This window comes from Myxocyprinus asiaticus, chromosome 29, assembly GCF_019703515.2.
Source record: "Myxocyprinus asiaticus isolate MX2 ecotype Aquarium Trade chromosome 29, UBuf_Myxa_2, whole genome shotgun sequence".
NCBI classification, from domain to species: Eukaryota; Metazoa; Chordata; class Actinopteri; order Cypriniformes; family Catostomidae; genus Myxocyprinus; species Myxocyprinus asiaticus.
This window is the reverse complement of record NC_059372.1, coordinates 21,057,586-21,080,180: the sequence shown is the minus strand read 5'-3', so window position 1 is coordinate 21,080,180 and position 22,595 is coordinate 21,057,586. Positions and strand designations below refer to the sequence as shown.

Sequence of the window (22,595 nt, the reverse complement as noted above, 5' to 3'; positions counted from 1 at the left end):
GAATGTAGATTGTTAACAGTGGGGTTACGCTTTGTTTTCTATATATATATATCGTTTTGAGTGCATTTCTCAGAACTCTGTTATAAATATAAGTTATTTATACACTCAACTGAGGATTCATAGCGAAGTAGTGTGGCAAATGTACTGAGCTACCGTCAACACTAGATTTACAAATGAATTGCCCAGTACAGTGGTTCACACTTTTAGATGCAAAGGACAACCACATATTATGATATCCTTGCGAGGGACCCTTTTCCTAAAGCCAGCTTTAAATTTTAATGTATAAAGACCCAATTTTACTGTGTGAGAAAAACAGTGTGATAATATATTAAGAAAACATGTTAGCTATATTCAATAATTGGCTTTTATATTGTCATTGTACTTAAGCCAAAAGACATGAGTAAAATATTATCTGTAAAATTTTATCTCCGAAAACATTTATTTTGTATTTTAAAAACTTTTTTATTACCATCTTATTTTCACTATTAATGTGTGTAAACCTAACTAGAAAAATGTTTAAATTACATTCAGATGCATTTTTTTAAAGCGCTTTCACAATAAATATTTTTTCAAAGCAGCTTTACAGAGAATATGGCCTTACAACCCCAAGGTTCAAGATTTCTAAACCTATCTAAAAACAGGCTATATATATATATATATATATATATATATATATATATATATATATATATATATAGTATATATAAAATTATGGCTGCCAATAACATAAATAATGATTTCCAACCTGTCTATATAAAGCAGAATGAAACAGTAATAATGTAAAATTAGTTAATATATATATATATATATATATATATATATATATATATATATATATATATATATATATATATATATATATAATTCTTCTAAATTTTTGCACTTTTATTTATTTATTTTCCACGGACCCCATAGAACCCCTTTGCTGCCCACTGGAGGTCCCCGGACCCCAGTTTGAAAACCCCTATCAGAAAGCATAAAACACTGGCACCAGTAGTGTAGTCTAGGGCATTGGTTTCCAACCCTGTTCCTAGAGGCCCCCCAACACTGCACATTTTGTATATCTCCCTGATCTGACACATCCATTTCAGGTCGTGGAGTCTCTACTAATGAGCTAATGAGTTGAATCAAGTGTGTTTGATTAGGGAGATATCCAAAATGTGTTGTGTTGGGGGGCCTCCAGGAAAAGGGTTGGGAACCACTGGTCTAGGGCATATGCAGGTATACGCCAAATGCCCACCTATCTTATTTTGCTTTAAAATAAGTGATGATACGTATACGCTGCCAGTACAACAAGTAGTCTTTTGACCTGGAACTTTATTGATCTACTAACGTGATGCCTCAGCACCGGTAAGTGAACTGTGTGGGGGTTTTTATTATTTTTATTATTATTATTTTAAAAAGTGTACAAAGGTTGTCTCTAAACGCGCACGGAGCGGCGGGAGGCAGGAGCGCAACTGATGGCACTGGCAAGACAGACAGTCCGACTAATCTGATCCACCAATCAGAACGTTCATTTCAGACGCGGTTGGATATTTGCTAACCAATCATATTTTCCGTTTCAGTAAGGGGCGGGACATTTCCAGCGTACATTGCTGATGCACAAGCATCTCTGGAGTAACCATAATTTGCGCTGTAAATTTATTTCCCTGCTAAACCTAAATATATACATTTATATATAAATTTAACTTATGCAGTTAAACTTTGTGAAAATACTGCATATTATTGCACCAGTGCTAATTTTTGATGCTCTTCGCAGTCTCAGATACAATTGTGTCCGGTTATTATATTAAATGTATTTTATGTACTGCTGTCGGTGGTGCCTTTGTTCGTGATATCAAATAATTTCAATTTATATTTCTAAGTAGGAAAACAATTTAACTATACACAGAAAAGCACATTATAGTACACAAATAAAACAAGTAACCATTCATTCGTATGTAATACAAGATAACGTGTTAACGTGAACATTACTACACTCATATTAGCTACAATGCTTAACAGTTTATTGCCTGTTATGTATGTATTAGTTGATTAATTAGAGCAATTATATAGTATTACAGTTTTCATAGTAGCCAAATTAAAGGAACATTAATTACACCTACTAATTTAAATACATATTTAACATCAAGTAACCATACCATTGTTCTTAGCAGTGTACTCTACACCATGCCAGCAAGAAACTTACCCTGATATACATTTTGTAAGTTCATGTGGGACTATAATTACAACAGCCATTTAAAAAAATATATATATTTCTTACACATTTTAAATATGTACTTGCATGTATAAAATGTATTTTATATGTATTTACATATTAATTTTAGAGACTGGGTGCATGTTTTATTTTATTTATTAAATATTCGGAGACTACTTCACCACTGATTGGCACCATTAAATAGCAAAAGTGCCCAAATTACACAAGACCTTAATTTCTTAGAAGATTAATAAAAAGACCCCCTTTTGTTTTGTTCTATTATTTTTTTCTTATTTCAGATTTGTTAATAACTTTGTATTAAGGTATATTGTTAACATTTTATGTCTGAATGTATGTGCCTTGCTTTACTGTCAGTTCATTCACATTTTTGCCTTTATAAATGTATATTTCTATTGTTGAATATAAAAAAAAGTAGCCAAAGTACCCACAACATATACAGTAGGTGCATTTATTTATTTGTTTCAGAGGAAATGCAAGAATGTTCACATTAATTTGCATTAGTAGCTAAAAAGTAAACAAACAAAGCCATTTTTGATGATTTTGCAATTTACAAGTGAAACATAAATTTTCATTATTTCACTTTATGAAACTATTTAAGACAATAAAAACTCTACTCTTACCATGATAAAAGCCACAAATAATGATGTAATATGCCTGCTGCATTCTGATTAATTCCAGTTAAAATGGTTTCATACTACTTTCTTAAACACTGTGTATCTATGTACACTTCAAAAATAATTTACAAACCATTTTCTTAAAAAAATGATTTGCCTTTTCTTCAAAAATACATTTAATCTCTCAGGAATGAAAAATGAGCTAAATAAATAATGTTAAATGAAGCGTATCACAATTAAATCAATGACTTTGAAAGGGCAGTGAAAATTACTGCAATGACATTTTTTATGGTAAATTCAAATAGAATTCAAATAGAAACATTGATTACCAAAGAAACTGCAATTTGGATAATCTCAATGTTAATTTGATATATACATGCACTCCTCAAATCAAGCCAGCCAGCCAGCTATTGACCTCATGAAATACTCAGTACAATATCTACTGTAGTTTCTATGTATGGTTTGTTCAAATGTTTAAAATGATAAAATGTCCTCATGCAGTGATTTCTAAACAGACTGATGATTTCTACTTAACATTTTCAACATATTATAATGCTTTTGTTTGAATCTCCTGATCTATGTTGACATATGTATCTGACAAAATTGTTCACTTTCTTGCAAAAGCATAATGCACTTTCACTACTACTGGTTCTGTCCATTAAAAGCATAAAAAACTTGTGTACGCATAGTGTATGTTAAACATTTAATATGCACTGAATTTTACAGATGTCGACACCTGTGTATTTAATATTTTCTTTTTTTCTGACAACATTTGTACAACTAGATGTATGTTGTCAGTTTTACCAATGCACATATGTTTGCATTTGAAATGGAAGACCTCCATCACGCTACAGGATGTGTGGCACATTGTAGCAGGAAAAGGTTGAGGTGAGGAGCTTGATACACAACAGCTTGAACTGGAGATCACATCATGCTGCAGAGGACAGGATCACACAGAGCAGGGAGACAATAGAAAGTCAGGAGCCTGTGCACATCAAGAGAGCTGTAACATCTTCAGGTTTAAAAGCACATTCAATCCCGATTAGAAGTTCCAAATAACTGGAGAAAGAAGGAGAAAATATAAACAATGTCCAGGTATATGCTGAGGGTGGCAAAGATGTATTCTTCTGGACTGATGGTGTATCGCTTGCTCCCCATCAGCATCTGTGTGTCAAAAGCCAAGAACTAAAAGACAAAAGATCAAAGTTGACAATAAATATTCAATTTCACTCAGAGTATTAAAAGGATAGTTCACCCAAAAAAGAACATTCACTCATCATTTACTCACCCTCATGCCGTCCCAGATGTGTATGACTTTCTTTCTTCTGCTGAATACAAACAAAGATTTTTAGAAGAATATCTCAACTCTGTGGGTCCTTTCAATGCAAGTGAATGGTGACCAGACCTTTGAAGCTCCAAAAATCACATAAAAGTGACTAAGTGCACTAAAAGTTACATAAAGGAAACATAAAAGTAATCCAGTGGTTAATTCCATGTCTTCTGAAGTGATATGATAGGTGTGGGTGAGAAAGAGATCAATATTGAAGTTTTTGTTTTTTAAATATCCACTTTCACTTGCTCACATGTGATGCCTATTTAGTTTCACTTTCACATCTGAAAGTGAAAGTGGAGATTTAGAGTTTCTCACCCACACCTATCAAATCACTTCAGAAGACATTAACCACTGGAGTCTTATGAATTACTTTTATGCTGCCTTTATGTGAATTTTGGAGCTTCAAAGGTCTGATTCACCATTCACTTGCATTGTATGGACCTACAGAGCTGAGATATTCTTCTAAAAATCTTTGTTTGTGAAAATCATACACATCTGGGATGGCATGAGTGTGAGTAAATGATAAGAGAATTGTAATTTTTGGGTGAACTATCATAACTTTCATAAGCATAACTTTCTTTGTTATTCTGTCAAAAAATGCAGCGAAACTGAAGGGTGACTGAGGCTGTTATTCTCTAAAATGCTGTTTAACATCTTTTCTGTGCCACAGAAAAATAAATGAAAGGGTTTGGAACAACATGAGGGAGAGTAAATGATGACAGAATTTTCATTTTTGGGGGTGAATTATCCCTCTAACTATTGTATTTGTTTAATTACTCAGTCATTGCTGTTATTCCTTTAACAAATATAATTCTATGTTATAAAATCAAAATATTGCATACACAGTACACAATCGAAAATATACATATTACAAGACAATGTAGCATTATTAGATATCACATAGTATTATGAGACTAACAGGGAGGAAATACTTTACCATGCAGAACAGTATTGCTCCTAAGGCAGCATAAACAACCTGCAACCATGGAACCTGCAAGAGAGAGAAAGCTTTGAGAAAGTACAGTATATTCTCATTTCTGATTTCAATTAAAAAGCCCAAAACCATGCATAATTAATCAAACAATCATCTGATCTATGGAATTGGTACTTACATATCCAAAGGGAAGGATGAATGCCAGGACAATCCCACAAAAGAACATAGCTGTGCAGAAGACTAATAGCACACCTTGACATGAAGTAATATCAATCTGTAAAATGAATAACATTTGTCTGATCTAGCATCTAAATAAATATATTCCTGGAAAAATTGAAAAGTATAAAATTCAATTGAAGTGGAAAGATGTCTGACTTTGCAAACAAATACTAACCTTGGTTAGAAAGCTAAGGATGGTAATAGCAAGACACACTAAGGCAGTAATACCCAGACAGATGATTACAGATGTTGTATTGTAGTAGCTAGACAGAAAGAGGGAGAGAAGAATTAGATAAATAGGACAAATGTACTGTATATCTTGGTAGAAGCAAAAAGATTAGATTTAAAAGGATCATTCTCCCGAAAATGAAATTTCTGTCATCATTCACTCACACACATGCTGTTCCAAACCCATGGGACTTTCTTTTTTCCATGGAACTTGGAAATGTTGAGCAGAATGTTAGAGACTGATAGCCTTAGTCTCCATTGACTGCCATGTCATGTCTTTGCTTGTGTTCCATGGAAGGAAGAAAGTCTTTAGAATGTTAATGTTTGGGTGAACTATCCCTTTAATATTCACCATTCCATGATATATGTAGTTATGATGAAAATATGTTATGTAAATGAACTGTGAAATGTCCATAATATAGGTGGCCATAATCAAAGTGTTGTTAGTGTGCATACAAATATGGTGCAGACACGTAGTGACACTTGACACACACACACACACACACACACACACACACACACACACACACACACACACAGGCTGTACCTGGACAACATTCCTGTCATGTAGGAAAGAGACAGAGTCTGGAACAGGAGAGATAAAATGTTTTAATAGATACATAATTCCTTTTATATGTACACTTTTTCTTGACCACTATCAACTAAATTAAACTAGCCTTTAATAATCTTTATAACACATAGGATTGGTCAAAAACTTCCATTTGAATAGACAAAAACAGAGTAATAATACATTGTATGCTGTAACTTAAACCTCTGCCTATTGGACGATTATTACATCTTAATGTATTTGAAGGAACAAAAGACTTGTTGTTCTGGTTGTTTTAATACTCACGAAGATTATGAGCAGAATCAGGTTCCATGGAAACTGCCTCCTTTTGATGTGAAAACAAGGATAGAAATTCATGAGCATGTTGAATATGATTGAACACCCATAGGTCAAACATGTTGAGTTTATAGTACAAGCTGTCATCCAGTTCCAGCTTTTCCCCCTCATTATTGATGTACAATGCAAGAGCCTGTCTATTCTATATAGATACACTCACCGAGGTCCACGGCAGCAGGACAGGGTCAGATATGTTACAAAAAACACGACACTATTGAGAGAAAAAGACACAATCAAGCCATTATACAGTTACAGTGCATAACAATGTATAACAATATATGAAAGACTACAGTACCACTTTATATTAGGTGTCTTTAACTACTATGTACTAACATTAAAGTACAAACCATAAAATGTAATTATTGTGTAATTACATGTTCTGACAAGATTCACATTAGCTGCAACTGAGGTCGAGGAACAGGCAGGTTTAGAAGTAGGGTTAGGGTTTAGGGTAAGGGTTGGGGTAAGGTTAACAGTGCAATTACATTTGTAATTAAATGCAGGTACTTCAAATGTAAGTACAATGGTTCCTTTTCACGATGAAGCGTTTCCGCCTTATTTAGCATTTTCATTTTCTTAAGTATTTAGTGTAAATTTCTAACATTAAACTTGTATTTTGTTACCCTGGAATTAGATTTAGAACACAAGTTACCACAGCTCCGATGGGATTTCTAATATAGCTGCTGAGGAACTGACACTAAATTTGGCATCTTTGTCTCTTCTCACTGCCGTATTCCACCACTCTGTATTTTATTTGTATTTTTACCTTTTTTTGCATAGTCGTTGAAACATAGTAGTGAAGTGTTTATCTTTTTCAGTTGGAGCAAATGGCTAAGCAAGAATTATTTTTGTTGTGGTCTCCCATACACTGCTATAGAAGTTTACCCTGCTATTGTTTACTTCAGCGTTTCAAACCCAGATGTGAGAAAAGGATCCATGCAACAACACGTGTGTACATTATAAGTACACTGTATCAAATTCTTTAGCACATAGTAGTTAAAGATACGTACCTAATATAAAGTGGGTCCAAGACTCATTTAAATATTACCTGGCTCCACCACTACATTACAATTTGATGTATTTCAATTTTCTACATTGTCTAAATTCAAAGTAAAATAATTTTTAAGATTTACATTTTAAAAAGTCTACTCAAAGTAATTAATTTTACTTACTATGATGCCCAGTACCAGCCAGGGTTGGCTTGGATGTAATCTTTCACTGGTTCACTGCAACACAGATAAGACATATTTGTAATTTAAGTAAAAAACAAAACCAAAAAAGTGCATTATGAAGGTTTGTTATCCTCTTGGAAGGGCAAGCATACAAACTCACCAGAAAATGAAAATGGCCACAAAGGCAGCTGTTACAGTGAGCTGGAGCATCAGGATGCTGTACACCTACAATAAATATTATTACATTAATTCTCCCCATATCGTCCACAGCAGATCAGGATCACTCAACAGAACTTGGCAACGATACCTTGCGGATGAATATCCTCCTGATGTTTTTGTCATCCCAGCTGAACTCTGTGAGCATCTCACCATCACCAGTGTAGGCTTCACTATAACATGGACTTCCATCTTCTAACAAAAAAGGAAAATATCATTTCTCACAAGTGTTCTTGAAAACATCCTTAATGATGTACAGTGTATCTTACTGGTTTGGCAAACTTTGTGCTGCAGTTTAATCTCAAACCATATGGGTGGCATAAGGAAATGCATAAATGATTTAATCATGGTTTTGATTACACTGCTCTCTGAAATACTCGATTGATCATCTAGTGATATGATATTTCTGAATATTCGAAAAAAATAAACCATTTCAAGGTGATTCAAGACCCCGACGGGAACTCTGTCGGGCCTTATTTTGCTATATACCCTGCATAGTGAGCAAATTTCATTTGTATTCACTGAATTGATAGTTATTCTAGTAAAGTATAAGATCAGTTTCAACATTTTACATCAAGGGAAAAAAGATAGAAATTACCAGCAGTCGCCTCTGCATAACTTGGAGGAGCTGGGGGCATTGTCTGGACATCTGAGCCATTGTTCGACTTGTTTGTTACTGGAACCTGTAAACATATTTAAAATCATATGTCTTAATTATTTACCTTATTCGATTGGCTTGACATTTATAAAACATGTGTAGATAGATGCTCAAAATAAGCATTTGTCTAGTCTTTCATCATATACTCATGCTTTCACAAGTTTCACACGTTATCTGCATACTCTAGCCTAGGCCTACTTCTAATTCAGAGGTATAGTTAAAGGTCTTATTTATGCTGAACTGAAGTTACTTTAAATGCATTATCTGATTTTAAATTCCACATATCCATCATAATGAGTCTGATTGTTTGTGAGTATAAATGGCTTATTGTGCATCCACTGGCGAATCGCTGTACATTCAAGACTCTAGGTAGTAATTTATCTGGCCATTACTTATGAATGACTGAGTCACTGTAATCGGAGAGAGTAGATCTACTGCATCACAACAATTAAGCCACCTTAAAAGAGGATTTCCTCCTTAATATCCAGATCCACTTAACGCTATAGCAGCTGAGAACACACCTTATTAACAGCAAATTAAAAGATCTCTTTACGTGCAGTTAAACAGAACCAAAGCTTGGCCTAAAATAACCTTGGGAAGTATGGGTGCTGTCAGTGATGCAGCCAAAGTCAAAGTAGTGTATGCATGTATTTAAAAATAAGAATAATACGGAGAATTCATTGTTATTTAAAAACAGTCGGATTCTGTTCTACAGTATTCTTGTTAACGACGTGTAGGCTAATAAATGACCAAAATAATCAGGGGTGTAAACACGTCCTATAACTGTACAAGCCTATCAGCTGTAGCTACAACTAAAACGTTATATTACAACTTACATTTGCACAATTAAGCAAAGACATGCGTAAACTTGAGCATGCTAGTCAGAATGCGCCCTGAACACGCTGTTTCAGTAAAAACGTACTACAGTGCAACAGATCCTAAACTGTTAAAACACTGAAAATTAATAACAGTCCCTAAAGGGATTTAAAATACCATAACTTCTAAAAAGCTAATAGCCTACTAGTTAATAGGCTACTTAGGCTGCTCTAGATAGGCTAATATTATTACAGGAGCTCAGGTTTTCAAAAGGACATTTGCATGTTGTATAGCCTATTTTATGATCAATAGAAATCATAAATATAAATCTTCTAAATGTTTGAATATTTGTTTTATATGTTTGACTGACACATTTGTTATTTTTCACATAATTGTCAACTAAAATGATTTCTTCAGCGTTTATTTTTTTTCAGTCAGGGACTAAATCTTAAAAATGAAGATCATTTTCCGAGACGATGGGGCAAGGCGACACGTATAAACCAATTAAATTAGATGTGGGCGGAGCTAAAGTGTCGCCACGCCCCATCGTCCAGACTGCAGTCTGGAGTACTTGAAAAGTGCGCAGCTTTGAACCAACACACCCCCCTTCCGCAGCACCCCCGGCGGCAATCTTTGTAGTTTGTATTTTATGGCTGATCACTGCCATGTAACAGCAAGACATATGAAATAATAATAATAATATATAAATAAACTATATCTAAATTTAGGATCCACACAGTTCAACTCCATCAGACACGAATCCAAAACATGACAAAGCTTTTTTCAGTCCCACTGGATTTTGTCATTAAAACAGAAATTATGTGACAGTTAACAGCATTACTGCAAATACTGACAATATAATTACAACTGACAATATAATTACAAAATCTTAAACACAGGGAACAATGAAAGCTTACCTTTCCCTGGGTCATTGTAACAATATAGAATCTAATTTGGTTTACTAAGAAAACTCCTTTTTGTCAGTCAAGATGTGCCTCTGTGTTTAGTCTCTCTGCACCTGTCTGGGAAGCTCTACGCAGACTGTGAAGATGATGCTGCCGTTTTCTGCTTCTTAGAACAAACCCCTCCAATGCTGTAATAAACCAATCCTTCAGCTTAGCAGGTCTATGAAGACAAACTCCCTCCCTTACTGTAAAAGGCACATTCTAGCAACATCTAGGTATTAAAGCACCATTGACTGAGGCATGGACTGTACCAATCACACTGGCAGAGCAGGGGCATCTGCCTTTCACCCATGATGTGTATTAAACTGTGAATCGGTGCTGCAACATTTGTCCAGAGAGATCCAGAATTTTTGCATAGCACCAAAACGGGGAGAAGTGTGGAGGAATGAAAGAGGGAGGAACAATTTTAGCAAGATATTTCATTCAGTTTAAAAAATCTTACTTTGAGATTGTACAGAAAACTTTGAATTTAGGTGATTTGCAATCGAACATTATGAAATAAGGCAAAATGTTTCCTAAAGGTCCTTAGTTCAAAGTTTATTCATCCAAACAATATAATTTCACCTAAAAGATTCATCTTAGTGATGTGTTGCTATACTAACAAAGCCTACATACTCTGTCATCATATTCAGTTCGAATGGAAACAGTACAATAATGATTTGCAACTACATGTTGATTTTTGTTCCTTTAGAATACTTACAATAAAATTGTGTTATTGCTTTTATAAAAACTGATTGATGAAATAGCTAATGAATGTGTCCTCCATAGAATTAATTTACGTTTAATTTGCATTGTTCCTCAAACCTGTAAGAAATATTATCAACTAACCAAACATTCTGGATTTTGCAAGCAAAGGGTTTACTCTGAAACAGTTCAATAACAGTAAGGTCCCCCATTACAATACATTAGATTGCTATAATATTCCAAATAGGATGAAATGCAAAAAGTTCAAAGATAATAGGTGGTGCCAGTTTTCCTGTGGTAAATATCACAGCCTTTTAACACTCATCTGTGACATAAAGAATGACAGTGTTGGAAGTCAATGAATCACCAACATAATTTATGTCTTATCTAAGAATGGCACATATTAATGAACAGCTTGGCTTTCAGACAGATTATAAAAACATATGGGAACTGCTCCATCATTTTGTCACTTTGAACCAGAAACAAATTTTGAGTTATGCACTAAAATAAAAAGTCATGTATGAACCAACATTTAAATGATTACATTATGGCAACAGTTTGGATAAGCAACATATTAAAATAATATAGTTATATAATTACTAACATAATAATATGAAAAATAATATATCATTAGAAAGCAGAGAATCCTTTTGCTTTTAAAAGTGACCAAAATGATAGCATGTCACATGTAAAATGGTTTTGTTAAAACTCAATACAAGTATATAGCATAAATTCATTACACTGCATCTTAAAAATTCTCTGACCTCCAATTTTGTCAAACCGAATCACCACATTTTGTTTAAAATTAATAAATAAATATGACATGTTTGTGTAAAGGGAAAAACAAATCTACCAAATATTAAAGGGATAGTTCACCCAAAAATATGAAAATTCTCTAATCATTTACTCCCCTCAAGCCATCCAAGATGTGTATGACTTTCTTTGCAAGTAAATGGTGATCAGGCTTTTGAAGCTCCAAAAAGCAGATAAAGTCAGAATAAAAGTAATCCATCAGACAGTAGTGATTTAATCAATGTCTTCTGAAGAGATCCAGTTGGTTTTGGTGGAGAAATCATGATTTCAAGCTTGATTACACTTCCTATAGCGCCATCTAGTGCTCTGCATGTGTCATCACTAGGAAGTGTAATCGAGCTTGAAATCATGATTGTGTCTAGTGACTGCAATGGCAAGATGTACAGTGAAAAAGGAGTTACATTTTGGTCTGTTCTCAACCAAAACCAACTGGATCAATTTAGAAGACATTGATTAAACCACTGGAGTCGTATGGATTACTTTTATGCTGACTTTATGTCCTTTTTGGGGCTTCAAAGTTCTGGCTACCATTCACTTGCATTTTATGGACCTACAGAGCTGAGATATTCTTCTAAAAATCTTTGTTTGTGTTCTGCAAAAGAAAGGAAGTCATCCATATCTGCGATGGCATGAGAGTGAGTAAATGATGAGAGAATTTTCCTTTTTGGGTGAATGATCCCTTTAAATGTCAAAAGGCAGCTAAGTTGATGATTGCAGGTTGATTACAAAACAGCAGCAGCAGACTACTCTTGCATAAGCAAAATTTACTGTTACTATTCCACCTCTGTGTAAAGTCACAGAACTTTTGAAGGCAACAATGAGGATCAGTAGATGTGACCTCACTATATGGGCATACCATAACCATTCATAACATTTCTTTCAGATTACAGAATGTCATTTTAGGAACACCAGCTCCCTACCACCTCACACATACTGCCATCATAACGTTCTATCTGACATTTCAATGGGACAGACAAATAAAAACAGTGCAGATATGTGAGGATTGTTGTAGTGTGTAACTTGCACTTGTAGCAATGATTGCATGGTCTATGTCGGTATTTAGTTCTCATACTAAGCATGTTGTTTCTGCTCACTGTGTTGTGGAGGGAGCCCTGGAGAATAGGGCCTTGGGTACCAAACAAAATATGTTACATACCACCCTAATATTCCACATGAGGTCCCCAGTAGCTTGTCAATAATATGATGAAAATACACTGACGTACATCCGAACATCCATATCCAGATGGCCACAATCACATTGAGTGCCACATAAAGACAATCAAGAGGGGTGTTTCTGTAAACATGTGTTAAGTGTAAAATAGGCACCATTTCTTCCACAATCACAAGAGAAGAGTAAGCCAAGATGAAAGAATGTCCTGATATGTCAAAGCCATCCCACATGAATCCGGCTTTCTTGCACACTGCCTTTGTGTTTATTTCACCACGGATGACTTGCATGGTGTTAGACTCATAGCATGAACCTGAAATGTCTTCAATGTAGAAAAAAGTCTCAGTGCAGGTATACCAAATGAGTGTGGCCACCACCAATGACGTCAGTCGCCTCAAAACAAATGTAAGTCTTCTGTTGTAAGAGTTGGAGAGACAGATGAAAGGCAGAAGCAAAACGATGGTCCATCCCCATGAAACTTTCACAAAATATCTTAAGGTAAAAAAGTGAAGTAAAAAAAGAAGAAATGACTTTTAAGCCAAACATCAATGTCATATGAAGTTGTCAATGACATGCACTGCTTTTGTAGCCTATTGCTCAGCATGTAACTAATGACAGTGAGGAGAACAAAAAAGCCTATAGGTAATTTTTGAGGTTAGACAAATTATTACCTTTTCTGATAAATAAGAGATTTCTACTCAAATCAATAAGTCTTTCAATAAGTTCTGGTTAGATAATCTAGCAGCCACATAGGCTTGTACTTACACATTTAAAAGGTTCCTACTATTACTAAAGTAGCTCTCCCGCACAAGGTCCATTTTTTTCAAAATCGATCCTATAAAAGAAATACAAATGAACAAATGCGGTAAATAAGTACGGGTACATGGCTGTCTCCAAAAACACGCCAGATTGTTCACTAAACTGCCTACAGCAGCCATGTTGCTCGGTGTGTTCTGTGTGTGATAGCGGCCGGTGAGTGTACGAATCCTACCAGAGATGTTCTATAGCGAGATCTCAACCTCCACGCTTTTAGCATTGTAGAGCGTAACGGTCAACTTGAATCACGCGAGTCTTCTCTGGCCAATCATATAACGGCTGACGTCAATGGACCGCGTTCAGAGTTTTACGACAGTTTTTAATTTATTTAATTTTTCACAGTTTTCGTTGCACTTTTTCTTGTGGTAGATTTTCAGATATATCTATGTTAGTTAACGTATTTTGGGAATGTAATGTTTGTGGAATACGTTTCAGTGAGAGGGAAAAAGAGCACAGATTTCGGCATGAGAGTCATAATCAATAATATATATATATATATATATATATATATATATATATATATATATATATATATATATATATATATATATATATATATTGGGCACATACAGCAGTCATAATAGTCATTACATTAATATAATTACATATATAATATATTTATCATATTAAATATTTATATTTTTATTAAATAATATACAACATTGTACAAAATGTAGCATATTTTAATACTAAACACTTATTTTAATTAATCGATGCAATTTTTGCAAGCTGGAGACAGTAAATAAAAGAATCTCTGTATGTTGGTTTTAATGCCGTAAATGAGTCCTCTCTGTCGCTCCATTCTATACTCCGACATCTCTTATAAAACAGCAATTTTATCGTAGTAAACTCCACACAATGTTAATCTCAAAAGGACTGTTTAGTGTAAAACATGTTGAAGATTAGTGGACAGGCGGTCAATTCAATAAATGATGAGCTGTTTCCTCACAAAAGCAGTTAATTCAGCACGCTGAAGCATCTCCTCCATAGACATCCATTAAAATAAAATAAAAACAGCCTCTTGTCTCCTCGCCAGTGTACCACTGCGTTATGCGTTTTGATGCTATCGTTGTAGGCACGAGTTTAGAAAGGCTCAGATCCTACTATGGAAAGGGAATGGCTGTGCCTCGTTTCGAAGGCTGCAGTATACCGAGTGTCCTCCTTTGAACAAATCTCGTTTAAACGAGACGGCCTTCATAGGACAAACGGAAACAGAACGTATCATGGTTGCTATGACAGCACGCCACTCTTTAACAAGCGCGAGCGCTTTGAGTGAGACGGTAACAAAGTCCCTTTAGACGGGAATGTATAATGTCAATATTAGGAGAGTTATAATGATGTAAAGAGAAAAGAAAATAGATTTTACAGGTGTGCTTTTAGCCTTAATACTTTATTTTAATTATATATTAATATAATTATACATATTATATACTCTGCACCCATCTACTGAGGTACTTCAACTTGGGAATTAACATTCCTTGCGTTTGAACATCATATTTACGGGCAAATTGGCGTGATTTTTTTTTATAGACATTTCCGTTAAAGCAAATAATTGTGGGTTGTGAGTGCCCACGAAGGATACACCTCATGCATCCTCCGAATTCCCGTGAAAGGTTGCATTCGAAGTGTCCTAGTCGATTTTCTGAAACGAGACAGCCTCGATGACGTATGCGGCCGACAAATGCGACCTCCAGAGGACGCAGCCTTCCAAACGAGACACATCTGTTGTCTCTTAACATTCATAAGCGAAGCCTTCGCCATTGGAAGGCTACTAAGCAACGTCACCATGACCTAATTAATATCCAAGAGACAGATCACCGCCATAGAAAGGTTAACAAATGACATCGCACGAACTAATTAATAAGCATGACCAAACCTTCGCCATAGTTGGTGCAAGGGGGAGTACATGTATTTCTGGGCGCGTTGCTGCTCCTCCTTCCGAGTTGAACACACTACTAGGCTTGCACTCTCCAATAGGTGGCACTATTAAATAGGTATGAAAAATCATGCTGAGTAAAACATGCTGAATTGTGTGTTTTGAGAGTTAAAGCCAGAGACTAGGGCTGCGTTACATTTCAATTTTTTATCCCCTTCCCTCGCAAACTTCACTCCGTCTCATAAACTACGTTCCCATCGAAGGATTTTTTGCGAAAAAGTTTTAGCGCTTCAAAATTAATCTTTACCTCGGATCGCATTTGCTGAGCTTCTTCAGAAAATGTCAATTGCATTATGACACTAAAATTAATTTGAGATGACAATCAAGTTCAGTTGGTCATTAAAAGTTGCTGGACAAATATACGGGACATAATGCAGTTGTGATGGCGATGCTTTAGATTAGATGACTGTTCAAAATAGCCTATTGAATATCAGGAATGTATCATGTAAACCCTGATATTACACCGCATCGATTTTTCATTAATAGTTGTGCACACAGCATATACACATCGATGGATGGTCCTGATACTAAGACTGAAAGTTTCCCCACTACTTGGTGCAGGTTGCCAGCTTGAACAAGACCATGACGATTTGTTTTCGGGTCGGAACCGATGGCAGCTTCAATAGGCGCAACATTAGGACCAATATTACAGTCCTATCAGAAGGGCAACTGCTCACATTTGATTGCAATTCCTTGTCTTCTGATTGAATTTATTTGTGAATTAAAATGACAGTAAGCTGGATAATTTCAATGAATTGTCTCAGTACTCTCCCCATTTTAGAAAAAAAAAAATTAGGGACATCTCATTGCAATAACTGCATTTCTCCCCAATATTACAAAAAATAACTGGGCTTAGGTGGTTGGGAAAAGAAGATATTGCTATTTTATTTTGTGTGGTACAAAAGTGCTGACCTAGAAACTTAAAGTTTGTCCAGACAAACTATAATGTTGGTTTGACAAAACCTTGTCTGAATGTTTAAAGTAGTTTTAAATGCTTAAAGTTGGAAATATGTAGAGGTCTTACAGTAAGAGAAAGAAAGAAAGAAAGAGAGCATCTTAAAATAGATTAAAGGGCTTGTTTGTAAGTTTTGACCGCTGAAGTTTGAAATCATGAACATTCAAAAACAGACTCTAAGATCATTAAAAAATTCTGTTAATATAATCTACTCTAAGGGATTTTGGCTTACATGATGCGTTCACAGGACTTTTCGATGGGAGAATAATAATGGTAGCCAAGCTGTAGGGTCATTGCTAACAGAATTTACAACAAAATGACCAAATAACCACTATTTTTAAGCCCCACACCTTTCAGCCCTTCAAAGCTCTCATGGAGGGTAAAGTCTTTAAAGGAAATAGGGTGTAGGGATGATCACTTCTGAATGGAACGCACCTCATTATTCAGATGAGTTAGAAAAGATATAGCAGCATGAGCCAGAACTGCTTGAACTTTTTGTCAAGTTTCACCAAACCCATATGTACATGCTGTAGGAGTCTATTTGTTAAATTCTTTATATTTAAAGTGTTTGATGAAGTTAAAATATGTCATAATGTATTATTGCCCCTTTAAATATATGCATGTTTACACATTTATTCACATTTTGTTACATTCTTGTTTTTTTTTTTTTTTTGTATGCATAATTTGTAGTATTTACAAGTATTTACATTGAGTTTACATTATGTATAACGGGGTATTCATTTAAAGTTCCAAGATGTCCGATCTCTAGATTTCCTTCCCAGCAAAGGTCCGGACAATAACTTGCATGGTGTCAGTAGTAAGTATACTGTAGCTATGAAATGGCATAAAGAATCTAATAAATTTTATGAAATAATTATTATAAATTTACAAGTTGGCAACAATAGTACTTTATAAAAGAAAAAAGAAAAAATCATAAAGTCAAAACAGTCTCTTTAAAACTGGGCAAAGATTATGACATTGGGGCCCCAGAGACAAAGCCAAAGTAGTGGGGTTTGGGGGATCTCCTATCAAAAGATTCAAATATTTCAATAAGTTAATCAATCGAGTGCACTTTGATATGTATATTAAAAGATAAAATCAACTGTTTGTTTTGATGCTGAATCAGAGCAGTCCAGGATTTGTGTTTGAATATTTTTAGATACCTAAGGGGCATAGCAGGCCTTGTGACTAAAGAAAGATACATTATGGGGGTTCTGAATGGACCGTTTTTATATTTTCCTTAAAGTGACAACAAACAATGTACATCACAATAGTAAAGTTGAAAATACTGTTATGTAAAGTTAAGTAGGTCTATAAATGGAATATAAATATCAAATAATGGAAACATTCTCTTGAGAACACCACTACATTACTAGTAATATCAAATATCTGGTTGTTTTACCTTGCCACCTATGCCAGAGATGATGACATCTTTGATTAATTTTAATAAAAATAATCTGTTTGTGAAAGACTTTAAACATGCTGATCATAATAAAGGCAATTTTAGATGGAAAAAAACGTAATTGTTTAAAAGCGCTCTGGAAGCACGTTGTCCTGTCACCAGTGTTGGGTAAGTTACTTTAAAAAAGTAATTCATTACTAACTACTAATTACATCATCTACAGTGTAATTAGATTACTGTACTAATTACTCTGTCTGAAAAGTAACTGTATTACTTATTATTAATTACTTTCTAAAAACCTTATCAACCTCGACCAGATGAAAAATACATAGATGGACATGAAACTGTTCTTTAAATTCTTTCAAATAAATCATATAAAATCAAATAAATTATTCATGAACTGGCCAAAGAATTTAAGGGGGCAGCATTAAATTAGAAAACATATATTTTAACATTAGACATTAAATTTCGATTTTAAATTCACTATTGTTTTATATAGAATTATTCTATAGTCTATACAGTATTTAACGCAATTACATCAGAAGTAACTGTAATTAAATTACTGAAGAATTAAGAGTAATCCCTTATGTTTTTCAATGAAAAAAGTAATTAATTACTTAGTAATGCATGACACCCAACACTGCCTTTTACAAACCTGGTTTTGCTGAACGGTCGGATTGATTTCAGACACATGAAGTTCAATTTGCTTCATTCTTGCTTTCTGAAGTGTGTTTTAGCGAAAGATGCCAGTATCTACAGTATATTGCTGCTCACTGTATTTTTCTGCTACTGCCTAATGCACGCAATTGGATAGGACACGGATCTTGTCACGAGACTCATTTTCATAAATTCACATGATTGGATAGGATGCGGCCCCGGGCTGGTGTTTCTTCACCATTGCAATTGGCCCTGGGGCCCATGCTAGTCATAATCCACCCCTGGATCTATACACATCTAAATTTTGCAAACATCATGCTCTTGATTTTTTTTATTCCTTAGCTTCCTTTAACCAGTTAAGTTCTACTGATCAGGCTTTGTGTGACGCCGCCATAACCTTAAAAGAAATTGATGAAGCAATTAAATCTTTAAAAACAAATAAATCGGGTCACGTGATGCCATGCAAGGATCGGACGTGTAAATGGCGAGCTCTACACACTTTGCTAGTTTTAAAGGAATAGTTCACCCAAAAATGAAAATTTGCTGATAATTTACTCACCCTCAGGCCATCCAAGATGTATCTGAGTTTTTTCTTCATCAAAACAGAATTTAAGACTTTTAGGATTTCATTTCAGGCCTCCTCCTCTAAACAATGCAAGTGAATGTACTCCATTTTTTTGACGGTCCAAAATGCATATTTAGGGTGCATCAAAATAATCCACACGACTCCAGTCGACAAATAAAGTTCTTCTGAATGCAAACGATTGATTATTTTGAGAAACAAAACAATACTTATATACTTTTTAACTTCAAATGTTCGCTTCCGTACATCTCTGTTACGTGCGCTCATGAGAGGGATGACGTAAGCTCGTTGGTAAGGTCACGCGTCACGTGGAGGAGGAGGCAGGAAGAGCGTCATTGTTTACAAGAGAAACTTGCACAGACCACAGACCAAGCACCATTCACAAACCAAAACAGTCCAAAACAATTTCAAAATAATATAAAATAAAAAAATAATTATTTCCAAATAATAATAATAAAAAAACAATGTAAACAATGACGCGCTTCCTGACTCCTCCTCCACGTGATGCGTGACCTTACCAGCGAGCTTACGTCATTCCTCTCATGAGCACACGTATCAGAGATGTACCGAAGCGAACATTTGAAGTTAAAAAGTATATAAGTATTGTTTTGTTTCTCAAAATAATCAATCGTTTGCGTTCAGAAGAACTTTATTTGTCGACTGGAGTCGTGTGGATTATTTTGATGCACCCTAAATATGCATTTTGGACCGTCAAAAAATGGATTACATTCACTTGCATTGTTTAAAGGAGGAGGCCTGAAATGAAATCCTAAAAATCTTAAATTATTTTTTGATGAAGAAAGAAACTTAGATCTTACATCTTAGATGGCCTATGTGTGAGTAAATTATCAGAAAATTTTCATTTTTGGGTGAACTATTCCTTTAACACTTTTAATGATATAAACCGGTGAGATTCGATACACTCTGTTTCACAACTGTTCTAGGAGGACAATATGTCAAAGAATTCAAATTTGGAAAGATATGTGGTGGGCATTTTTTTTATAGTGCTGGCTCGAGTAAGAGCAAAGGAGTCATTACACTGATAAGTAAGCATCTACAATTCAAATGTCTCAAAAAGATTAATGAAAAATTAGGAAGAGTCATTATTGTTTCATCAGAAATTCAGGGGCAAAGTCTTATTTTGGCTAATATTTACGCACCTTACGCTGATGATCAGGGCTTTTTTATAGATCTTGAAGGGATGTTGCGAGCCGCTGGCACCCCGCGTGATATAATATTGGGAGGAGACTTTAATCTTTTGATGGACTTGATCATAGTGAAGCAAAAGTGTGCAAGCCCCCTAGAGCAACATTGACGCTTCACAGGATGCGTAAAAATCTTGGTCTTACAGATATTTGGAGACTTTTGAACCCGTCTGGTAGGGACTATACTTTTTCAGTCTGTAAGATTTATTCTAGAATAGAGTTTTTTTTTAAATATATTTAAGTCCCTCATTTCATCTGTTGTTGATTGCTCAATTGGAATCATTTTAGTCTCAGATCACACCCTGGTAAGTTTAGAGGTGTTGACACATTTGGAGAAAAGGAAATCATATAGTTGGCACTTTAATGTATCCCTTTTGCAAAATCCTGAATTCCAACAAATGTTAAAGGCCGAAATCAATGTCTATATGGAGACCAACTGGTCCTCAGTATCCTCTGTGGGTGTGGCTTTGGACCGGATCATACAGTATACCTCATTAACCAAAAAATCCAAAGCACGAGAACTCGTGCAGTTGGAAGGGAATATTAAAAGTGCCAAGGCAGAGCTGAAGTGCCGAATGTTGTCTGATGGCCTCAGAGAATTGACTTGATTGAAATACAGATTTAATAGTATTTTGTCACGGAAGGTGGAGTTTTGGCTATTCAGGGCAAGACAGTCATACTTAGAGTCGGGGGACAAGGCAGGAAAACTCCTGGCTAGATATATAAAACAGAGAGAGTCTTTTTCTACCATTCCCTCAGTGAAATCTGCTGGTGGTGAAATATTCACCTCAGCCATTGACATTAATAATGCTTTTAAATAATTCTATCTTGATTTCTATAGTTCCACGTCTTCGTCTACTGATGAAGATATTAGAAACTTTGTGGAACCATTAGAACTTCCTAAACTGAAGACTGAGCAAAAAAATTCTCTTGATTCTGAAATAACCTTGGAGGAGCTTGGCGAGGTAATTAAGGCCTTACCTACAGGCAAGGCTCCGGGGCCAGATGGCTTTGCCGCTGAGTGTTTTAAATCTTATGATACAGAATTGGCTCCACATATGCTAGAAATTTATACGGAATCATTAAAGAATGGAAAGCTTTTGCCAACCATGACGCAAACCTGGATCAGTCTGATTCTTAAAAAGGACAAAGATCCAAGCGAGTGTGAGAGTTATTGTCCAATTTCCCTAATCCAGCTAGACGTTAAAATATTGTAAAACATTTTGGGTAACCGATTAAGTAAAGTTATGACATCTCTTATACATATAGATCAGGTGGGGTTTATTCGGGGCCATAGCTCTTCTGATAACATTAGGCATTTCATCAATATCATGTGGTCAGTGGCGAATGATCAGACTCCGGTCGCTGCCATCTCACTTGACGCCGAAAAGGCATTTGATATGGTAGAATGGGATTATTTTTTTTAAGATTTTGGAAATGTACGGGTTCGGGAATACTTTTATTGGTTGGATTAGGTTAATTTATAGACACCTGGTAGTGGCGGTACAAATGAATGGATTAATTTCAGATTATTTTACTCTGGATAGGAGCACCCTGCAGGGTTGCCCTGTTTCCCCATTATTGTTCTGTCTTGTCCTGGAACCATTAGCAGCCACGATAAGAAAGGAGGATGTTTTTCCAGTGGTGGTGGCAGGAGATGTGGCGCATGAGCTTTTGCTTTACGCAGATGATATTTTATTATTCGTCTCCGACCCTACTAGATCTATGCCTTGTGTTGAGAGTGTTGAGATCCTTTAAAAATTTGGCTCAACATTTTGGGATTCCCAGATCTCAGTTCTTTAGGTATTTAACAGCTGTGTGGGGGTGGGATTTATGAAAGTGCGATCTGCTGTCACATCACGATCGAGTTGCTTTGTGGGATATGGAGATTTCTGACTGGCATGCACCTGCCGCTGATCACCGGTGATCGGTTCTGCGCAGAACTTGCTCATCTCGAACAAGCCTACTATTTAGCAGAGTTTGGCCCCTTATATTAAAATGAATGGGAGAAATGGGAACACCCAACCAGGTAAAAGAGCCAATCACCTTTTAGATACAGACATCGCCTGTCAATCAACCGGGAAAATTGAGTTTTTTAG

At 35.3% G+C, this 22,595-nt stretch overlaps 2 protein-coding genes across 3 annotated transcripts; both read right to left on the bottom strand.

The window, feature by feature from the left end:
- Positions 1 to 2,652: 2,652 nt before the first annotated feature.
- On the bottom strand, positions 2,653 to 19,434 carry LOC127419618 (protein lifeguard 2-like). Of its 2 annotated transcripts, none has more exons than XM_051661160.1 (12): positions 19,268 to 19,434; positions 8,437 to 8,521; positions 7,930 to 8,033; positions 7,783 to 7,847; positions 7,623 to 7,676; positions 6,611 to 6,661; positions 6,400 to 6,439; positions 6,094 to 6,131; positions 5,494 to 5,581; positions 5,278 to 5,373; positions 5,103 to 5,156; positions 2,653 to 4,017 (listed from the first exon to the last, which is right to left on the bottom strand). In XM_051661160.1, the coding sequence occupies exons 1-12, from the start codon at positions 19,304 to 19,306 to the stop codon at positions 3,865 to 3,867; spliced, it is 867 nt and encodes a 288-aa protein (XP_051517120.1). In that variant the 5' UTR covers positions 19,307 to 19,434; the 3' UTR covers positions 2,653 to 3,864. The 2 variants fall into 2 exon arrangements, with proteins under 2 accessions (XP_051517120.1, XP_051517121.1); XM_051661161.1 differs by lacking the exon at positions 19,268 to 19,434 and adding an exon at positions 10,230 to 10,451.
- Positions 11,483 to 13,963, bottom strand: LOC127419621 (acyl-coenzyme A diphosphatase FITM2-like). The gene is made up of 2 exons (XM_051661169.1): positions 13,708 to 13,963; positions 11,483 to 13,434 (listed from the first exon to the last, which is right to left on the bottom strand). Exons 1-2 carry the CDS (start codon positions 13,878 to 13,880, stop codon positions 12,846 to 12,848), a joined length of 762 nt encoding a protein of 253 aa, XP_051517129.1. The 5' UTR covers positions 13,881 to 13,963; the 3' UTR covers positions 11,483 to 12,845.
- Positions 19,435 to 22,595: the final 3,161 nt, after the last annotated feature.